General features: G+C 39.4%; 1 protein-coding gene across 10 annotated transcripts in view; it reads left to right on the top strand.

The window, feature by feature from the left end:
* Positions 1-22,239, top strand: part of ST18 (ST18 C2H2C-type zinc finger transcription factor) — a 142,689-nt gene that overhangs the window by 49,675 nt on the left and 70,775 nt on the right. For 7 of the 10 annotated variants that reach the window (XM_045050162.1, XM_045050160.1, XM_023248498.2 and 4 more), the window contains one exon: positions 17,305-17,391. The exons of the other annotated variants lie outside the window; for them this stretch is intronic. In XM_045050162.1, the coding sequence (XP_044906097.1) occupies positions 17,305-17,391 (87 nt within the window). The remainder of the gene's footprint in view (positions 1-17,304; positions 17,392-22,239) is intronic. 10 annotated transcript variants of the gene reach the window in all.

Below are 22,239 nucleotides of genomic sequence, written 5' to 3'. Positions count from 1 at the left end.
TCAATACACTTTTATTTGCTCAACTTTTTAAGGACAAAGAATCTATTTTATTCACCAGTGTATCCCTAGTACATGATGTTACTAGAAAAAAATTTATTTTGCATTGCCTACCAATGTTTGCATTTAGAATAAGTAATGTAGTTAGTAACTCATTGTAAAGGAATTTCTATTTAATGTCAGTACTCTTTAACTATTTTTATATAGTGCCCACAACTTCTTTGGTTCCAAATTCTTAGATTCTTTCCCTCATTCTGTCCCTTTAAAGTCAAGACTGTTTAGCTAGCAAAACTCCCTGGCTCCTTAACTACAAACCAGCCTCCTCTGGCTGGCTTCGAATTCACTTCTCAGTCATATTTCTATCGTCAATAAGTGTCTTCCTCTACAAATATATTTTATCAAAGTATCAGACAGAAAAGTGAGGTGACTTTAATTCTGTTACTTCTCCTTTGGTCTCATTTGGTCATTTGCAGCCAGGAAGAGAAACTAGGACTGGAATAGAAATTCACATTTCTGTATTTGTATGAAGGATCAGCCAAACGAGTCCTCGGACAGGAGTGGCCTCATGCCACAAGGTCAGAAAGTAAAGCCACCCCTGGACATGTGATCACTTAGAAGGAATCCAAGGCTGGGGCAGCCAGGTACAGAACAGTGTAGATAAGGAAGAATGTCTTGAGCTTGGGGTTTTTAAAAAGACCCTCACCCTGGTTCTCAGCCTGAGGCACAGGAGCACATTCTCATCAGTGGGGGAGGCACTTTGGAGATGTTTCTCAAAGGTGGGGTGAGAAATGCATTCTAGGGACTTGTTTCCAACTCAGGGTCAGGGGAGTGGGCCTATGTGAGGAAGTGATTGCAATACGTCTGTGAGGTCACACTCTCCACCACCTTTCCTGTGTGGGGGTCCCAGAGGAGACTCCGTTCTGCTAGGTCAACTCAATGAGAACAGAGAGAATTTAGACTCCAGAGCCCTCAGGGTGTTTGTGGTCATGGCTCCAGAGCTTCTGAGGACCCTGTGTCCTTGTAGATGGAAGCTAACACAAAGCCTTCAGTCTCTCCTGCAGGATCGCTAAGCTCTGGGTTCCTTCAAGTAAGGACCGGCGGGTTCATTCTGCCATGATCATTTTTTTTAACGTTTTACTTTATTTGTTTTGAGACACAGAGCGTGAGCAGGGGAGGGGCAGAGAGAGGGAGGGAGACACAGAATCTGAAGCAGGCTCCAGGCTCTGAGCTGTCTGCACAGAGCCCGACGTGGGGCTCGAACCCACAAGCCGTGAGATCATGACCTGAGCCGAAGTGGGAGGCTCAACCGACTGAGCCACCCAGGCTCCCCTGCCATGATCATTTTTAAAGAAACTTGGCTTCCCGACACGGCACACTTCCTGATTTCCTCTTAGTTCTTCGTATCTTCTTAGTTCTCATTGATAGTTCACCCTCAACATCCCAGACTCTAAACACTGGGTCTCCCCAGGTGTGTCCTTGATCTTTTTTGCAGTTGATCCTTTGATGATCTCATTCAGGCTTTTAATATATTTACACACAAATAAACCCTTTCTCCCTAAACTTCACACTCCAACTGTGTAGTCAACATCTCCAAATGGATCCCTAATGTGTATCTCAAACTCAATAATCCCAGACCGAAGTCATGATCTTCTATAAATTGGACACACCCGCAGCCCTCCCCGTATCAGTACCTGGGAGGCACAAGAGCCCTGGAGCCATCCTTGACTTTTCCCTTCACACTCTAAATGCAATCTCTCTGGACATTCTTATGTGTTGAATTTCAAGATAAGCCCACAGTTTGACCCTTTCTCCCCACCCCCACTGCTCTTTCCAGGCTCCCAAACCCTCACTGTTCACTTGAGTTACTAAGATAACTTCCTCACCGGTTTTCTTCCCTCTGCCATTAGCAACTTGCAGTTTACTCCACAAGGCAGCCAGAATGATCTTGTTAAAGGGAAACTCAGACCATGTCACCGCTCTTCTCAAAACCTTCCAATGGTTTTCCCTTTTCTGAAAGAAAAGAAAAAAAATTATTACTCTGACCTGGTCTCTCTGACCTCTCCATTGTCTCTTGTGTACACATGCCGTTCCCTGGATCAGACTTGCTGATGCCTCAGGCTTTTATGTGCTGTTCTCATTGCCTAGAATGCTGTTCCTTGCATTACTGCAAGTCTCTGTCCCTCTCTTGCTTCAGGTCTTTACTCAAATGCTTCCTCGTCAGCAAGGCCTTCCCTGACCTCAGCCTTTAAAATGCCAAGCCCTCATTTCTCAGCTTTCTCTATTCTCTTTCCCTGTTTTATTTTGGGTGGGCAAAAAAAAAAAAAAAAAAAAAAAAAAGAAAAAAATACCTTTTCACATGTGGTACAACTACTTACTACCTTGTTTCTAATCTGTCTTTTTTCAAGGCATCGTTAAGTTTCCTGAAAGCAGGAATTGTGATCTTTTATTTCATTGATAATATCCCCAAATCTAGAAACGTGCCTGACACTCGCATAAGGAGCTAATGAAAAACTTTGCCTAAATGTGTTCCAAGTACTATAGAAAGCAATGGAATAAGACAAGAGCTCACAGTTTTTGAAATAGCCTGCGGGTCATGAAAACACAGTGTGATAGTCCCTATAGAATAGATTTATGTAAGGGAGCACGCTGGAATGAGCAACTAATCCTGGTGGGGTTTGTCCCGGGTTGGAAGGTTGAGAGGGTGTCTGCCCAGGCAACTCCAGTGGGCAGAGAGAGGGCACTCTGTAAAGATGAGTTAAATTCGACTGAATGGCAAAGTCTTCGATCAGCCTGGTTCTTGGCCTGCTGTGGGTTTGGGTGGCTGGGGGGTCAAAGGAAAAGGAATGGAAAAGAACAGAGGTTGTCCCTCGAGCGTATATGGAGGCCAATTTCCTCTGTTACTTCAAACTCACTTCTATTTGCCCATCCTGAACAAGATCGCCCCATATTTTTAAAAGCAATGAAAAAATCATGTATCCGAAGAAAGATTATACTGTAAGATCCAAATGTCTTTATTTTTTCTGATTTTTGTGCTTAATGAGTTAAGCTTTGATAATCAGTTTCTCTCTACATCTAAAAACAAGGGATGATTTCTTAACAACACTGTAGACCAAGCCTGCAAATAGGTTTTTAACCTCATGATATCTATTAATCATGGAAACATCCCTATAAGTACTGATTTACAAGATGGCTCCCCGAAGCCCAGCCAACCAATGTGTGGGTCAAATGGTGAAATGAGTATCCTGAGCCCTCGCGTCCCCTGAAGCACTACTGTCCAACTGGTCTGGATGAGCGAGCTGTGGCTCAGAACTGGGTTCCCAGTTGCTTTGGTGCTCTCAGAGAAGCAGTTTTGTAATACTCTGAATGAGGCTATGAATTACAAAAACAAGACTACGTGATGGAGTATTAAATTCGAATGGAGTCACTGATAAGACTGTCACTCACTCCTGCCCCCGCTGGTGAATGGAACTGTGGGGGCATCTTATGAGTGGCCCAGGGGGTCAGCCAGCCTGCTAGCTTGGGAGGCAGGAGAACCATGTGGTGACCAGGCCTGTCTGCATGGGGGCAGTCTGGGGAAGTGGCTCCTCAGAAGCTCTGGTGGTAGATAGCAAGGAAGGCACAGGCACATGTAGAAGGGGCTGGGTTACCGGAAGTGAGGTGTGGGACTTACAGCTTCATTGGTGGTTGCATGTTTGTAAAGCAGGGACAGCCTTTCTGAGTAAGTTATTTCTGATTCAATAGGATGCTTGGCTGCTGAAACAGTTTGCAGATCTGTGTGTGTACCTACATATACCTTCACATACACACACACACAGAGACATTACACATACGTTTATATACACGTAATTATACCAATATATTAAAGTAGGTGATGGCTACTAACTCAGTACTCACTTTGCTGTTTTAACCCTGGTGCTTCCTTTTAAATGTTACTCCAGAACAGCAGCCTAGTTCTGTGAAATGACTCATAATATGTCCTCGTGAAGCTGGGAAGGATAAATGGGAACATTCGATGTATCAGACAGTTCTTTCTCATAGCAGAGACCTTGTGCATATCTGTAGGTTTCTAGTATGTCAGTTCAGAGGACTAAGAAAGGAACCTAGGTTTATGGACCGAATATCTGCATTCAGGTAAAGGTCAGGAAATAAAATTGGCATTTATGATAGGAGTCGTGAAACAGCCATGTGCTCTTAAAAAGTCATTTGTCCTAGTAGTTACTCACATTATTTGATGAAGTTCTGTCTTTGTATCTGTATTTGTGCCTGTTTGTTTCGTTTTCTCTCAGTGGGTATACCTCTGCCTCCTAGAGATGTGTCTGTGTCTCCCAGTCTTTCCCACTCTAGACTGCTCTCAGTATCTGTATTTCTGTTCATCTTGGACAATCGAGTTGTTCCCCTCCCCCACCCCATGCTTGGTTTCCTTCCTTCCCCCTCCCAACCTTCCTGACTTCCTTGTGATCTCTTCTAGCTCATTCTCTCATTCCCTCTCTCAGCTCTCCTTCTTTTCATAGTATCTGTCCTTGTGCAAATCTCTTTTCTACACGTCCACGCTAGATCTACCCTACTTGAACTTCAGAGGAACATTCTTTTGAACACCGAAAAATGTCTATAATGGAAACCACAGTGGGAGTTGCCAGAAAAAAAAATCAGCGACTAGTGAAAGGGTCAACTTTGATAAACTCTGTTCTAGATGACAAAAATAACATGACTCCCCCTTTTACTACAAAATAGTACCAATATAAATAATACCTGGTAAAACTATTCGCATATAAATTTCATCCAGGAGTAGTGAATTCATTACATTGCAAAGAAAAGCAGCCACTAGATTAGCTTTTAATATGCAAGATATGGTTATAATTATCCATAGTATGTGAAAATATTTGATTCTGACATCAAATTTTTACACATGTATTAAGCTTTATTCTCAATAACCATTCAAAACCTACTCCGTAGAGAGAATTCATATATGCACATCTTGGGAAAAAGAAAATAAAGTGTTCATACTAGAGAACAGAAGGACACCTATACTTTATTCATTATAATACTAATTAGACCTTTGTGTTTCCTGATCTTCATTTAGAGCTCTACTAAATTAACTTGATATTACTTATGTGGCTCTGATTTGAGTGTTTCCAGGAGTGATTGACCCACAGAAACAAAGAAGCTTCAAACCCCATCACTAGTTAATGGTTTTTACTTTGTAAATAAATGAGATCATTTTCATTAATAAGGCTACGCCTGCATCACAAACATGTAGGAACTTGATATTCAATAGATTTGGGCATGGTGTACAATAGAGATAAGTTTTGATAAAGTTGTCCACAATAAACTTTTTTTTTCTCCTCTGAGTTGTCTGGCTAATTCACATGATCTTGAATTTTTTCACATAGTCATGTGTTAAATATTAATTACCTTTGTATTTTTGTTCAAAAGTAATTTTTTTTTTTGAGAGAGAGAGAGAGAGGAAGCTCAAGTGAGGGAGGGGGCAGAAGGAGAGAGAGAGAATCTCAAGCAGGCTACACAGCATGGAACCTGATGCAGGGCTCGATCCCACGACCTGGGAATCACGACGTGAGCTGAAATCAAGAATTAGACACTCAACCAATTGAACCACCCAGGCACCCCATTTTTGTTCAAAAGTAGTTTAAATTATTTTTTTTACATTTATTTATCTTTGAGAGATAGAGAGACAGAGCACAAGTGGGGGAGGGGCAGAGAGAGAGGGAGACACAGAATCCGAAGCAGGCTCCAGGCTCTGAGCTGGCAGCACAGAGCCGGATGTGGGGCTTGGACTCACAAACGGCGAGATCGTGACCTGAGCCAAAGGCGGACGCTTAACTGACTGAGCCACCCAGGCGCTCCTGTTCAAAAGTAATTTTAAAGCAGACGTTTTCTATGTGTATTTTATAATCACTGTCCCTGTCGCCTTTCTGACGTTCTGTTCAAAAGTGAGAGCTGAAGTGGGATTTTGGCAGGGTCTACGCTCTGTTCTGCACCCTCCGTTAAAGCCTGAAGTTCTCGTTCCGATTATTAAATAACTGCAACTTACTTTGAGCCCTAAGTTTTATGACAAAGTTAACTGGTGTTTTTCTTTCCTTAGAAGCATGCGTGGAAGGGTCGTTTCTCTTCCAGCTGCAGAGAGCACTTGCCCGGTGTCTAGATGATCAAAGCAGACACTTCATTGTCTCTAGGAAGCCCGGGCCCCATGCTACACACACATATGTAACGTCTAAACACGTATAAGTAAAGTATGAATAAGGTTTAAAGTCAGGGAGAAGACGTACAGGGTGTCAGTCCTGGCGAGACACGCGCCAAGCAAAATAAAACGGGATGTTGATTAAATGGCCAGATGATTGAAGCTTTTCTACAGACTTCACGGGGGTGATTTGAAAATAGTATGAAGATACTCGTATTTAAGATTTCTTTTTCTTTCAAGTTTGAAGTTTGGGGCTTAAAAACCATGTCCCCCAGGGAAGATCCAAGCCAGCATGGCTGGTTCCTCCCGGGAAGCAGGGCTCCCTGACATCCCAGTGTCTTGTTGGCCGAGCTTAGGCAAGTGGGAGGGGTCGGAGGTGGAGCAAAGGCACGGCCCAGCCCCCCACGTCAGTGGCACCTAAGCCTTCCTGTTTAAATTTAACCATTTTTGAAAGCATTTTCTGCTAACAGGATTTCTTCTAGTAGCAAAATTGCTATATAAAATTTTATAAAACATGATGCTAGGGAAATTAAAGGAGAGTACATTTATTTTCCTCTAAAACTAGGCATTTGTGAATATGTCAAAGAAATGAATGTATACGGTTTTATATACTAACATAAGATACACAAATACTGTATTTTTATCCCCATTATCATGGAATTTCACAGCTCTCATTATTTTAACTTATTTTATGTTATTTTATTGGCTAGGAATAGAAGTTACAAATAAAAGAATTCAGATTGTTGACTCATTAGTTACAATAAAAAGAGTCACTTTGAACTCAACTCTACAAATGCATTAACTTGAATTGTCACAATGCTATTCTTATTCAACCACATTTAATTTTTTTAGCAGATACAATCTATAATAAAATACTTATAGATCAATTAAGATGATGCAATAATCTTAAAGTGTTTGTTTTTTTTTTTAAGTAGGGCTTATTTTAAATATCTTCTCCTCAGAAAAACTATTCTGAGGGGCGCCTGGGTGGCTCCAGTCGGTTAAGCGACCAACTTGGGCTCAGGTCATGATCTCGCGGTTTATGAGTTCAAGCCCCGCATCGGGCTCTGTGCTGACAGCTCCTAGCCTGGAGCCTGCTTCCGATTCTGTGTCTCCCTCTCTCTCTGCCCCCCCCCCCTCGCACTCTGTCTCTGTCTCTCCCGAAGGTAAAAAAATGTTAAAAAAGAAAAAAAATATATACTATTTTGATAAGACAAACATTAATGAACTATGTGAATTTCATTTTTGTATTTCTTTAGGATTAAAATAAGATCCCTACATTCCATTTTTCTTAATATTTTTAGTTTTATACTGATACTTGACAAAATATAAAACCACATATATTTTTTATTTTATGTACTTATAAAAGTATTTTGAAGTATTAATAAATTAAAAAAATGTTTTCATGTTTATTTATTTCTGAGAGAGAGAGAGAGACAGAGAGACAGAGTGTGAGTGGGGGAGGGGCAGAGTGAGAGGGAGACACAGAATCCGAAGCAGGCTCCAGGCTCTGAGCTGTCAGCACAGAGCCCGACTTAGGGCTTGAACCCAAGAACCGTTAAGATCATGACCTGAACTGAAGTCCGATGCTCAACCAACTGAGCCACCCAGGCACCCTGAAGTATTAATAATTTAAAATAACAGTCTGGCTTCGATGAAGCTAGATTTCCCAGCAAACAATGACGAATCTCTTTCTGTACTTAAATTCTTTCTGAATTCTTTCGGTACCCTCACCCTGAAATGCACAAACTGATCATCTCTTGCTGTCTTCAATTTTCTGATTTTATCTTACTATATCCAATTTCTTTTGGGAGAAATCTGTATAACCCATCACATTATGTTTCTGAAAACATGAATGAACTATTTATATATTGCATGGCTAAGCTGTTGCTGTACGTTAACTAAATTGTTTAGTCAATCTATAGGCAATTAAAAGAAATTTGGTGGTGCACACATTATTTACCTGAGGTACGTCATTTGCCTGTGGCTATAAATTGCAGGAAATGTATATTTTATGTTACACCATATTCCAAAGTTTGGTGTATTGTGTTTTACTGAACGGTTGAATAGTTCTTTCTATAAAATTCTTGGGTTCGTGTGAGGATTGAATTATTTGTAAAAAGGCATGATTGTTGTGCATTCTTGGAGAGCAGAGTTTGGAACTGATTGGTTCATGACATCATGGTCGCTTGGTCAGTCTTCACGGGGACCGACTAGGATTTCTTGACTTACCTGCTACTGTCAGCTTACCTCCCGTCTCTTTCTGCCATGTTGCAAAAGCACATCCTCAGTGGTGAAGGGAACTAGAAGCAAAAGTTCACAGAGGTCAGTGAACTTCTGTTGCAAGAAGGTGGGCTAGCCACGTCGCGCGCACATTCAGCGAGTAGCTTTTTGGTGCGTCTCCTGGAGGAAGGCAGTTCCCTCGATTCGTGTTTGAACTGCTGTCATTTTTATATGCTTCCATCTGGGTGGAGTTGAAGTGTTCACCAGCACGGAGAAGCGACAGGAGGTCTTTAGGGAGATTGAAGAGTAGGTTTTTATTACTATTATTGTTGCAGTGTGGCTTTGAATGGCTTGACTATTTTATGAAAAAAACTGTTGTGGATGTTAGAAAATTAATCTACCATTCGTAAAACTTAATCTCAATTAAATGAGCCAAAAGGCATCTATTAGTTCTGGCCTTATGGGGAAAAACCTTCCTCCCTCTTGTAAACCTGATATTATCAAATAACCTTGCCCGTGGAATCAGTGTTCCATGACGGCAAACCAACCATCGGTAAATAGCAACAGCTTAGATGCTGAATTTATGACATGAGTAGTAGGAGAAGCTTAAATTATAGGTTTACTGTTGGGCACACTCTAGCTTGACATAGCTCCGTAAACATGAGCATGGCCACAAGTTTCCAAGACAGAGCTGAGAGCCGGCTCATGAATTGCAGGCACTGTCCTCAAAGAATGAACAATATCGCTATAGTCTTCCTTGTAGATTTGCCATTTACAGTAGCCTTTAGGTTCTGTCGGGAATCACGAGACCCATTTCAAATGAAGACGGGATTTTCACTTTCCCACAGGGTCCTGTCTCCTGAGTTGCTAAAAATGCAGTCAAGTAGCTATTGTCGACTATGGGTATCCATACCTCAGAGTGTTGGGGTGCAGAGTTTTAGGAAAGAAAGTGACGCTTCTTAAATTAAAAAAGAAAAAACCTGCAGAGAAAATATAACATTGCATCAGATGTAGCATCATGTCCGGGCTAAAAATTCCTGCACATTTGCCTATATTCTTACCAGCAGTGATTTAGGCATTTAGGGTAATCCGTTCACTTTGTGGAAAATACAGTGGAAAAATATTGAAGACCCAATTTTCTAGCACATAACATTAAGATTCCATTTTCTTTCTTGCTTTTTTTTGTTCTTTTTAGTGAGGTTCTTAGACTTCAATAGGTAGTGTTTTAGATCACTAAAAGGAAGTTTGTTGAAACACAGGGACAGGCGAGTCGATCCTGTCTACCTCTTCTCTGAACTACTGTCTCATATATTTGTTGTCACTCATTTCAAACATAATTACAAATTCCCTCCCGTCAGTTATTTTTGTCTCATGTGTTTCCTTTCTCCCCCGAGTTAGATTATGAGTTCTTAACGGAGATCATGTTTCACACTTTTGCATATTTTATTCTGCTGAGCTAATAACAAGCTCCTTGAAAAAGTCACTGAAATATGCCAATTTTTTCAAATTTTAAAATTAAATATATAACGAGACTCACCACGAATGGCTATCCCAATGGAGTGATGTGAAAAACATATGTCAAAACAATACGCTATGTTGTCAAAGAAACTAACATGGTTTTTACTATCAGTCTTCCAAGTAGAAAGCATCAATGTTTCTTGGTTTTCTAAGTGAGTAATAATGAATTGTGCCTTCATCTTCTTGCCTCGAACGGAGCCAAGAGCAAAGCTACATACTGCAGCCAAGATCATAAATTCTCTCAGAACAAGAACTGCAAGAGAGACCGTATCCAGTTCTGTAGGTCAGGGGTGAGCTGCACACCTACCAGGGCTTTCAGCCTAGCAGGTACCTGCCTGCAGCCCCCAGGGCTAACTTCATCAGTCCTTACCCAACATTAGACCCCCTGAGAAGCAGACCGAGACATGAATGTGCCACACGATGTTTTGTGTTTGTTTTCGGTGGGCAGGGAGGCATGTTCTTGGGAACAGCACCCATCAGAAGAAAGGGCGGCAGGATTGCACATGGGGAGATGAATTGCAGTGCGGTTGCAACAGAAGCCTCGGCCATTTCTACTGAGAGCTCTGAGATTGCTCTTCAGAGTTCGTCCTTCCTTAAGGCCAGGGTGAATGCGGGCTGCCCCTGTGGGGACGTGTTTGGAGTTACAAGTTCTCTCAGGGCAATTCTCTTGGATTCAGCTAAGAGCCATTAGAGTCCAGCACTCTCTCTAGGCGGGGGAAATGAGCACCTTAATCCTGAATTGGAGCGAGGGTAAGGGCATATCATGGCAACCACTACAGTCTACGTGTCACACTTCGGATCCACCTGCTTCACATATCAAGCTTAATTTCTATTTACTCGTCTAGTCATTCCCTACGTCCTTGTCAAGTACATCTGCTTATCTAGATGGCTTACTTGGTGGCCTGACTCAGACCTTCCTCCTTAAGGGATCTGAGCCCCTGGTCAGCGTAACATTCAGATTCTCTGTGTGCTGCACATGTTGATTTGTTGCCGGTTCGGCTAGGAAAAACCAGGAGACACCTCGGTGGATCACTTGGGTGCTAAATGTATTCTTCTCTGTCCTGAAAATGTAACAGCCACCTCACTTCTCCCAATGATCAGGGTCAGTTACTCTTTCCAGGATGATGACTCTTCTTTGCCTGCGCAAGAAGCCCAAGTGACTGAGAAGCATTTGGGGCTTAAAGTTTAACAGGACTTTTACTATGTTCCCGGATGTAAGCATTCTCCTTTTGGGGACCGAGATCATCAGACCCACAGAGTCTAGATTTAGGGTAAGGGATATATAAGTCCCTCAAGTTGGCCGCTGGAAGTCAGGGTACACCGAGCCACTCCTAATCTACTTCATAGCTCTTGGACCCATATATTCAAACTATCAAGGACATAACACTATGCAATAATCATTAAAACTGCATATTGCCAGGGGCACCTGTGTGGCTCAGTCAGTTAGGTGGCTGACTCTTGATTTCATGATCTGACCGTTTGTGAGTTTGAGCCCTGTGTTGGGCTCTGCACCGACAGTGCAGATTCTCTCTCTCCCGCTCTTGCTGCCCCCCCCCCCCAAATAAATAAACAAACATTTTAAAAAAGTGCATATTTCCAGTTGACAGGCTTACCCTGGCCTGGTGCTCTCCCCTGGCCCTAAACCCAGTGGGTGGTGTACCGTAACCCAGAGCTTGTACACAGTCCACACAGGGGACATCCCTTGAATGCCTGGCTTTGTGTGAGGGCTTGTGTTTCTCAGTGTCAAGAGGCTGAAACATTGTAGAGATAATTCTTGGCAGGCCACCTTATTCAGGGCCCTGAACAGACAGGCAGACACTCCCTCAGTCTTCCTACAACCACCCCTTGAAGCCTGGGAGAGGTAGCTGTTCACCTAATACATAGAAATAAACACAGAGTCAAGCAAAATGAAGAAACAGAAGACTATGCTCCAAACAAAAGAACAAGATAACATCCCAGAAAAACAAAACAAAGCCACAACACACACGCGCACACACACACACACACACACACACATACACAACCTTTAATGGAAGATAAGTAATTTACCTGATAAAGAATTCAAAGTAATGCTCATTAAGATGCTCACTAATCTTAGGAGAATAGATGGACACAGAGAGAACTTCAACAGAGTAATAGAAGCTATAAGAAAGAACCAAACTGAAGCCACAGACTGAAGAATACAATAACTGAACTGAAAAATACGCTAGAGGGGTTCAACAGCAGACTAGGTGAAACAGAAGAAAGGATCAGCGACCTGGAAGACATGGCAGTGGAACTCACCCAAACAGAGCAACAAAGAGAAAAAAGAATTTTATTTTATTTTATTTTTTTTAATTTTTTTTTCAACATTTTTTTTATTTATTTTTAGGACAGAGAGAGACAGAGCATGAACGGGGGAGGGGCAGAGAGAGAGGGAGACACAGAATTGGAAACAGGCTCCAGGCTCTGAGCCATCAGCCCAGAGCCCGACGCGGGGCTTGAACTCACGGACCGCGAGGTCATGACCTGGCTGAAGTTGGACGCTTAACCAACTGTGCCACCCAGGCGCCCCGAGAAAAAAGAATTTTAAAAGGTGAAAATAAGGGACTTCTAGGACAACATCTGTTAGAAAAGCATTCACTTATACGGCTATCAAAAGGAGAGAGAAAAAAGAACAGATAACTTATTTGAAGAAATAATGGTGGAAAACATCCCTAACCTGGGGAAGGAAACAGACAGATCCAGGAACTCCACAGAATTTCAAATAAGATGAATCCAGGGATCCACCTCAAGATACATCATAATTAAAGTGTCAAAGATTAAAGACAAAATCTTAAAACAGCAAGAGTAAAACAACTTGTTATGTACAAAGAAACCCATAAAACTATGAGCAGATTTTTCACCGGAAACTTTGTAGTCCAGGAAGAGGTATCATGATATGTTAGCAATGCTGAAAACAAAAACTTGCAACCAAGGATATTACACTTGTAAGGTTATTCAAAATTGAACGAGAGATACAGTGTTTTCCAGACAAGTGAAAACCAAAGTAGTTCATCACCATTAAACTTGCCATACAAGAAATGCTAAACGGACTTATTTAAGCTGAAAGAAAAGGTACTAATTAGTAACAAGAAAATGTATGGAAGTAAAAGCTCACTGGTAGAGGTAAATATATAGTTAATTCAGTAATTACTTATAAAGCTACTATGAAAGTTAAAAGACAAGAGTGGTAAAAAAAAAGTAACTATAAATGTAAAAATTAAGAAATAGACAAAATAAAAAGATGAAATGTGACATCAAAAATACAAAATGTGGGAGTGCGGAATAAAAATGTAGTTTTAGAATGTGTTCAAACTTAACTTGCTTTTGACTTAAAATAGACCAGTATATACAGGCTGATATATGCAAGCATCATGGTAACCACAAAGCAAAAACCTATAGTAGATAAAGAAAAAATAATGAGACCGCAATCTAAAAATAACACCAAAGAAAGGAATCAAACCACAATGGAAGAAAGCAAGAGAAAAAGAAAGAAACAGACAGAAACTACAAAAACAGCCGGAAAACAATGAACAAAATGGCAGTAAGTACCTACCTATCTATACTTTTAATGTCAATGGATAAATACTCCAATCAAAAGACAAAGAGTGGCTGAATGGATAAAAAACAAGACCCATCTCTTCGCTGCCTACAAGAGACTTACCTCAGATGTAAGAAAACACCCAGACGGAAAGTGAAGTGTTGGAAAAAGATGTTTTATGCAGATGGAAACCAAGAAAAAAGAGTTGGGGTAGCTATACTTATTTCAGACAAAATAGACTTAAAAGCAAAGATTATAATAAAAGATAAGCAGGGGATTCAGCAAGAAAATGTAACATTTATAAATGTTTATACATCATGCATAGGAGCACCTAAATATGCAAAGCAAATATTAACAGACCTAAAAAGAGAAATCAATGACAATACAATAGTAGTAGGGGACTTTACCATCCCACTTACATCAATAGATAGGTCATCCAGACAGAAAATCAAGAAGGAAACACTGACACATTAGACCAGACAGATTAAACAGAACATTCCATCCAACAGCAGCAGAATACACATTCTTATCAAGTGCACATGGAATATTCTTCAGGATTGATCATATGTTAGGCCACAGAATAAGTCCACATAAATTTAAGAAGATGGAAATCATATCAAGCATCTTTTCAAACCACAATGGTGTGAAACTGAAAATCAATCACGGCAAATAAACTGGGAAAAATCACAAATATGTGGAGATTAAACAACATGCTACTAAATAACCAAAGGTTCAATGAAGAAATCAAAGGAGAAATAAAAAAATACCTAGAGAAATGAAAATGAAAATACATCATACCAAAATATATGGGATGAAGCAAAGGCAGTTTTAAGATGGAAATTCAATTGCAATCCAAGCCTACATCAAGAAACAAGAAAAATCTTAAATAAACAATCTAACTTTACACTCAAAATCTGAAATAAACTGACTTTACAGCAAAAGGAACGAGAAAAAGAGGAAACAAATGAAGCCCAAAGTTAAAGAAAAGAAGGAAGGAAATAATAAAGATCAGAGCAGAAATAAATGGAATAGACAGCAAAAAGACGATAGAAAATATCATTGAAACTAAGAGCTGGTTCTTTGAAAAGATAAACAAAATTAATAATCTCCTAACTAGACTTAATAAGAAAAAAAGAGAGGGCTCAAATAAGTAATGTCAGAGGTGAAAGAAGGGAAGTTACAACTGATACCAAAGAAATACAAAGGATCGTAAGAGACTGCTATGAACGATAATATGCCAACAAATGACAACCTAGAAGAAATGGATAAATTTTTAGAAACATAAAATCTTCCAAGACTGATTCATGAAGAAATAGAAAATTTAAATAGACCAATTTTCAGGGATATGGAAGCAGTAATCTAAACCTCCCAACAAAACAAAAGTCCAATCCCAGATGACTTCACTGGTGAATTCTACCAAATATTCAAAGAAGATTCAATAGTTATTCTTCCCAAATTTTTCAAAATGTTGAAGAAAAGGGAGTATTTCCAAACTCATTTCACAAGGTCAGCATCACCTGGCTACAAAAAAGCAGAAAAGGATGCACAAAAAAGAAAATACAGGCAAATATCCATGATAAACACAGATGCAAAAATCCTCAACAAATATTAGCAAACTGAATTCAACAATACACGAAAAAGATTGTGTACTGTGATCAAGTGGACTGTATTTCTGGGATGCAAGGATGGCTTATCATCCACAAATAAATCAATGTGACACACTATATTAACAAAATGAGGGATAAAAAATGTTATGATCATTTCAATCAATGCATAAAAAGCATTGAAAAAATTTAACATCCATTAATGCTAAAAATGCTCAACAAAGCAGGTATAGGAGGAATGTACTTCAAACAATAAAGGCCATATATAACAAGTACACAAGAAACATCATACTCAATGGTGAAAAACTGAGAACTTTTCCTTTAAGATCAGGAACAGGGCAAGATGTCTACTCTCAACACTTTTATTTAATATAGTAGTGGAGGTCTTAGCCACAGCAATCAAACAAGAGAAATAAATAAAAAGCATCCAAATTGATAAGGAAGAAGTTAAACTGTCACTATTTTCAGATGACATGATACTATACATAGAAGACTTTTCTAAAGCCTTCACCAAAAAACTTAGAACTAATAAACAAATTCAGTGAAGTTGCAGGATACAAAATCAACGTACAAAAATCTGTTGTGTTTTTATACACTAACAACAAACTATCAGAAAGAAATTTAAAAAACATCCTTACAATTGTATTAAAAAGTATGTAGGAATAAATTTAACCAAGGAGGTGATACATCTGTACTCTAAAAGAGGAGGACGCAAATAAATGGAAAGATATCCCATGCTCATGAATTGAAAGAATTAATATTGTTAAAATGTCCATGTAACTCAAAGCACTCCACAGATTCAGAGTCATCCCTATCAAAATGCTAATGACAATTTTTCCCACAGAAATAGAAAAAAAAATCCCCAAATTTATATGAAACCACAAAAGATTCTGAATAGCCAAAGCAATCTTGATAAGAATAAAGGTGGAGGCATCACACTCCCTGATTTCAAACTATGTTACAATGCTGTAATAAAACAGTATGGTATTGGCATAAAAATAGAAACATTCATCAATGGGACAGAATGGAAAGGTCATAAATAACCCCCCCACACCCACCCACACACACACACACACACACACACACACACACACATATATATATATGGTGAGTTAATTTATGACAGAGGAGGCAATAATATGCCATGGAGAAAGATCAGTCTCTTCAACACATAGTGTTGGGCAAACTGGACAGCCACATGCAAAAGAATGGAAGTGGACCACTATCTAATACCATACACACTAATTTAAAATGGATTAAAGATTTGGATATATGACCAGTACCCACAAAACTCCTAGAAGAAAACATAGGCAGTAAGATCCTTGGCATTTCTCTTGGTGATATTTTTTGGATCTGACTCCAAAGCCAATGACAATGAGAGCAAAATAAACAAATAGCACTACATCAAACTAAAAAGCTTCTGTACAGTGGAGGAAATCCTTAGGAAAACATATAGGCAACATCTTCAATGGAAGAAGATATTTGCAAATCATATATCTGCTTAGGGATTAATATCCAAGATATATCAAGATCTGCAACTCAATAACAACAACAAAACACAAACCATCTGATTAAAAATGGGCAGAGATCTGAATAGACATTTTTCCAAAGATATGTAGTTTGCCAACAGACATATTAAAATATGTTCAACATCACTCATCATCGGTAAAATAAAATCAGAATCACATTGAGATATCATCTTATACCCACCAGGATGGCTATTATCAAAAAGACACAAAATAACAAGGCTGGTGAGGATGTGGAGAAAAGTGAATGTTTGTGTACTGTTGTTGGGAATATAAATTCATGGAGCCCCTATGGAAAACAGAAAGGAGATTTCTCAAAAAAGAATAATTAAAAAAAAACTTTCGTATATTCCAACAATTCCACTTCTGGGTACTTATTTGAAGAAAACAAAAAAAATTATTTGAAAAGATATATGCACCTCTATATTCATTGCAACAATATTCACAGTAGCTCAGATATGGAGACAAAGTGTCTGTCAGTGAATGAATGGATAAAGATGTCACACACACACACACACACACACACACACACACACACACACACTGGAATACTACTCAGCCATAAAAAAGAATAAAATCTTGTATTTGTAACAACATGGATGGACTTTGAGGGTATTATGCTTAAGTGAAATAAGTCAGATGAAGAAAAACAAATGCCATATGATTTCATCTTGGCAGGGTATCACCTCCAAAGGTAGCATCTCAGCTATGCCTTCAAGAAGCCATTGTATCACTCCATCAGGCCAGCAATTTCTGCGATGTATGGTAAGTGATAATAACATGTACCCAATTATTTTGTTCTCATAGTCATCTTCCTAACAGGATCCTGTGGTCCAATGAGATGTATGAGAATTTCTTGTGTGGAACAAACATTCCAGAAGCCCTCAGAGAGTGGTGCTATGAGGCTCTGAAGGCGAGAAAAACAAGTCCATATCCAAAATATGTGTCAATTCCAGTCAAGTTAAATTGCTGCCCCTTCCAGAATGAAAAGGGCCCACTGGCTGGTTGGTCTTCTCAAAGGATGGTGTCATACTGGGCACGTGCCATTTATTTCTTTTGCTGACACACAGGACATTGGGCTGTGAGAGTAGCTAATTCAGTCTTGGTGGGAATCCGTGTTTTCGGTATATTCAATGCCTCCTCCCCTGCCCCTGAGTCTACTCCATTAATGACTCCATTGCAACAGCATCTGAAAGCTAAAGAAAGGGCCTGGCTGATGTCTGACAAGGCCATTGTGTCTGGAAGGTGGTTTAATGCTCATTTCCTGGTATGTGCTATGTGGTGGGTGTCATTGCACAAGACAAAGGCCTTCAAATTTCATCCTAACTTTCATAACTGCATTCACATGCCTTTTCCTCAGACCTTCTTGTCCCTGATTTTCCAGCTAAACCATTCATCTCTGTCCCTGCCTGACTAACTAAACTATTCGCTGTGCCTATGGGCACCTATATTTCCTTTCCTTGGCAACTTTTCTCTTCATGCAAAGTGGAGGGCCAGCTGCATCCCTGCCCTGTCCTGTAGCTCCGCCCACTGGGAAGTTTCTTCTCTCTGTCCTTTCAGAGCCACCCTTACATGGTGACCTGTGGCCTGCTTTCCAGTTGCCCTCAGATGCTGAGCCAACTCATTTATAAATCAAGTTCATCCTTTTTCTCCCTTTGTGTCTGATATTCAAGACCCCTATATGTGGCTCATCTGTGGCTGTTGATGGTGAGGTACTGCCACCATAGTGGTGGATGTTATGGAATCTGATCGCTGATCTTGCTTGTTTCCTCTAGACTTGCCTCAGCCTAATGGTGGGCCTTCCATGACTTCTATGCCTGCTTGACATCATGACTTGGTAGATCTAACAGAAACTAGTTGACGATGGCCATCTCTGGCCTCAAGTTCAGGGATTCTATCTCTGCCAGTGCTGTTTTTTGAGAATTTCTAATTCTTTGCTGCAATGTTGTGGCCCTCCCCCAGAGGCCTGTGGATTTATGTTGTGATTCTTCCATTAGGTTGTCATTTTCTTATTTATTTGCAAGAAATCTTTATATATTCTGTATGTAAAGTTTTTTTTTTTTTAAGTAAAGATGAATTGCAAATACCTTCTCCCATTCAATGGATTGCTTTTTCCACTCTCTTCTTAGTCTTTTAAATCCATAATTCTTCTGGGATTGTTTGTTGTATATGATATAACGTAGAAGTCAAGACATTTTTTTTCAGATAGACAGCGAATTGACTCAGTGCCATTCACTGAGGAAACAACCCTTTTCTCAACAATACCTTTGTCAAAGATTGAGCACATATGTGTGAACCTATTTCTGAACCCAGTGGATAGAATATCTGTTGTGTTACATTGGTCTATTTGTTTATGCTTGCACCACAACACCCTATGTCAAGTACTAGAGATTTATGATAAATTTTGACATTTAAAACTGTAAGTCTTTCAACTTTGTTGCTTTCTTCAAGATGGTGTATGTTGTTCTTAGTTCTTTTCATTTTCATAGAAATTTTACAGTTAACTTGTTAATTTCTATTTTTTAAGTTTATTTATTTATTTAGAGAGATAACAATTGTGAGCAGGGGAGGGGCAGAGAGAGAGGGAGAGAGAATCCTAAGCAGACTCCGTACTGTGAACGCAGAGCTCCATGCGGGGCTCGATCTCACAAACCATGACATCATGACCTGAGCCGTGACCAAGAGTTGGATGTTTAACCCACTGGGCCATTCAGGTGCCCCTTAACTTGTTACTTTCTAAAAAAAAAAAATTACTCTTGGGACTTTGAGATTTCACTGAATCTAATAGATAAATTTGGGGAGAATTGAAATCTTCCAACACTGAGTTTTTAATTCCATGCACATCTTATATTTCTCTGTTTAGTTCTTTAGTTTTCTTTAACTGTTGTTTTGTGTAAGTTTTATACATCTTTTTTTAGATTTATCCCTAAGTATTTTGTATTTCTATGCACTATAAATGGTTTTATTTTTTAACTTTTTTTCTAATTAATTTTTTTTTATTTGAGGGAGAGGTAGAGAGTGGGGGAGAAGGGAAGAGGGAGAAAGAATCTTAAGCAGGCTACACGCTCAGCACAGAGCCTGATGTGGGGCTTGATCCCACGACCCTGGATCATGACCTGAGCTGAGACACTCAACCAACTGAGCCCCCAGACCCCCCCTCTAATTTTTTATTGATGGTTTATAGAAGCTCAAATAATTTGTAATGACTTCATTAAATTTGCTTTCTTACTTTGATATTTTATCTGTAGATTCATTTGGATTTTCCTTAAATAAAAGGATACCTCTGAAAATAATAATTTTTTTTCTTTTTCAATCATCATACTGTTGTTTTTTTTTCTGAATCATCCTTAATTCAAATTTATACTCCTTGGTTCCTTTCCACAAGTCTGTGGTGTTCTTCCTAGTTAAAAGAAATCCACAGGAATACCTATGATGAATATTCCATAGAAATGGAACCTATCAATAATTTCCATAGGCTCAGGGATTCATAACTTTCATTGACTTTTGTATTTTATTTTTTGAGGGGAGTGTACTCAGAATAGATCTATTGCCGAACCTGCATTTTTTAATTTGCTACATGTCTTCTTGTAACTTGCATTGAGAATTTATGACTGGAAAATAAGCTGCAAAACTGTAGACCCCACTGTTTATTGGACAGATTTTGGGAATTCACAGTTTTCTAATTTGTTGTGCTCTTCTTTGAAATCTGAAAGATCAGTGGATGTGACTTCTAAACATACTTCCAGCCCTGAGTCTATCATTAAAGTTATCTAATTGTTGTTTTTCTCAATCGTTGTTTTGAATGAAATTTCAGCCATATGTTGTCATCAAAGGGAATGCCATTTCAAATTAGACTCTGAGTTTCTAAATGGAAGCGTTTCTCAAATATGTAACCAAAAATTTCTCCCAAGTAAACATACAGATCTTTTAAAGATATTTTAATAAAGTCAAAACCACAGATATGAAAATGTGCTGTTGAAAGGTATTTGGTGCATTGATAAAGTTCCCTCGAGGACTGTGGATGTTTAAAGCAACAGTTTGATTGAATAGAACAATCAATGCAGGGCTGAGTGTATTTTTTCTCTTTCTTTCTCATCTACTAGAAAAATATAGATAATAGAGCTCATTTATTTCCTTAACATTTCAGAGCTCCGCAGATGGGAAAACACAACCCAGTGGAAATTATTTCTGGCAACCTTGAGAAGATATGTTAGCATTTTGTGGCATTTCTTTCAGTGACATGTAAAGCATGGCTTTCCCTCATTGCAGTGTCACAGTGAAGTGTCACAATAAAGCCAAAATAGTGTGCCCTCAGGGAAAACTAGGGAAAGGGACCATTTTCCATGCACACACAAAGGGTAATATTTGTTATAAAGCCTTTCCTTTTAGCTCCAAATGCTGCCTGGGCCATGGCTGCTTTGCAATGGAGAAATGCACAGAATGTGAGATTTAAAGCAAATGTTATGTATAAATCTCGTGTAATTTATGTAAATATAAATAATATGTAAAAAATTAGAATGCATTTACGGACATACCAGCGTGCATAAATCTATGCAGTATGCTAGGGAGAGAGTTTGTGATGTCGCATTGTGACAGCATCAGTCTCATGTTGGTGGAGTTCAAGGAGCACTGAGCCGGGAGTCAGAACAGTCCTATCGTAACCTATTTTAGTCAGTAACAGCACAGATGTTATCTTCTCTATCCACCACATGTGATATAGAAATTATTATCCCTATTCGAGGGATAAGGGATTTGATGTTCCAAAAAATACAATTATTTTTTCCAGGTTACACAGATAATACTCCTTAAGGAACTTCCTACCCACTATCAAACACAATCATTTATTTTAAGCTAAATTTGTACTTTCAGTAAAACCTTACATAGCCCCTTCATCCTTGCACAGTTAGTATTTGGACCTAAACAGTGAACTTGAGTTTTATTACCATTAAATATCATCTCATTAGGTTCACCCTACAACCCCAGACTATGGACACTTTGGGGATCTTAATTACATTTTGCAACATGATTTTCATTGCTGCAACTCAGTACTATCTCCGGATCTGACGAGCGTCCTACATACCTGCACCTAAATCATTGGGCAAAGCCCTGCGATAGCTTCCTTCCAGTTAGAGACGTGGCTGGTTGACTCAGGTATAACTTCACCCAGTTGCCAAATGCATATGGAAATTAGCAACTTCATTGTTTTAATCTGGCAACACATAGGAGAAAACATGAGCTTTGGGGTCCAGCAGCCTGGGATTCGAGTATCAGCCACACCATTGACCAGATATGTGATTTTGAGAACGATACTTGTCTTTATAAGTCAATTTGGATAACAGTGTTAATGACACAAAGTTTGTAAGGATTGTCCAAGTAATAGACGGTCAGCCTCATTCATCAACCATCAAAGCAAGAAATGACAGTTTCCTCATCAACCAGTTAGTAAACCAGCCCCGCCACCCAGGTCTTACTGATCAGTGTTTCCTGCCGCTGACAAATCTTTGTTTTGATAAACTTTCTTGGCCTTTTCCCTGGCACAGATGGTATGCTTAAAGTGGTTCTTAGAATCCGCTTTCTTTCCCTGCTTTAATACCTGAATGACATTTGCCAGGA

The sequence above is a fragment of the Felis catus genome, chromosome F2 (genome assembly GCF_018350175.1).
Source record: "Felis catus isolate Fca126 chromosome F2, F.catus_Fca126_mat1.0, whole genome shotgun sequence".
Taxonomy (NCBI): domain Eukaryota; kingdom Metazoa; phylum Chordata; class Mammalia; order Carnivora; family Felidae; genus Felis; species Felis catus.
This window is presented reverse-complemented; position numbering and strand designations above follow the sequence as displayed.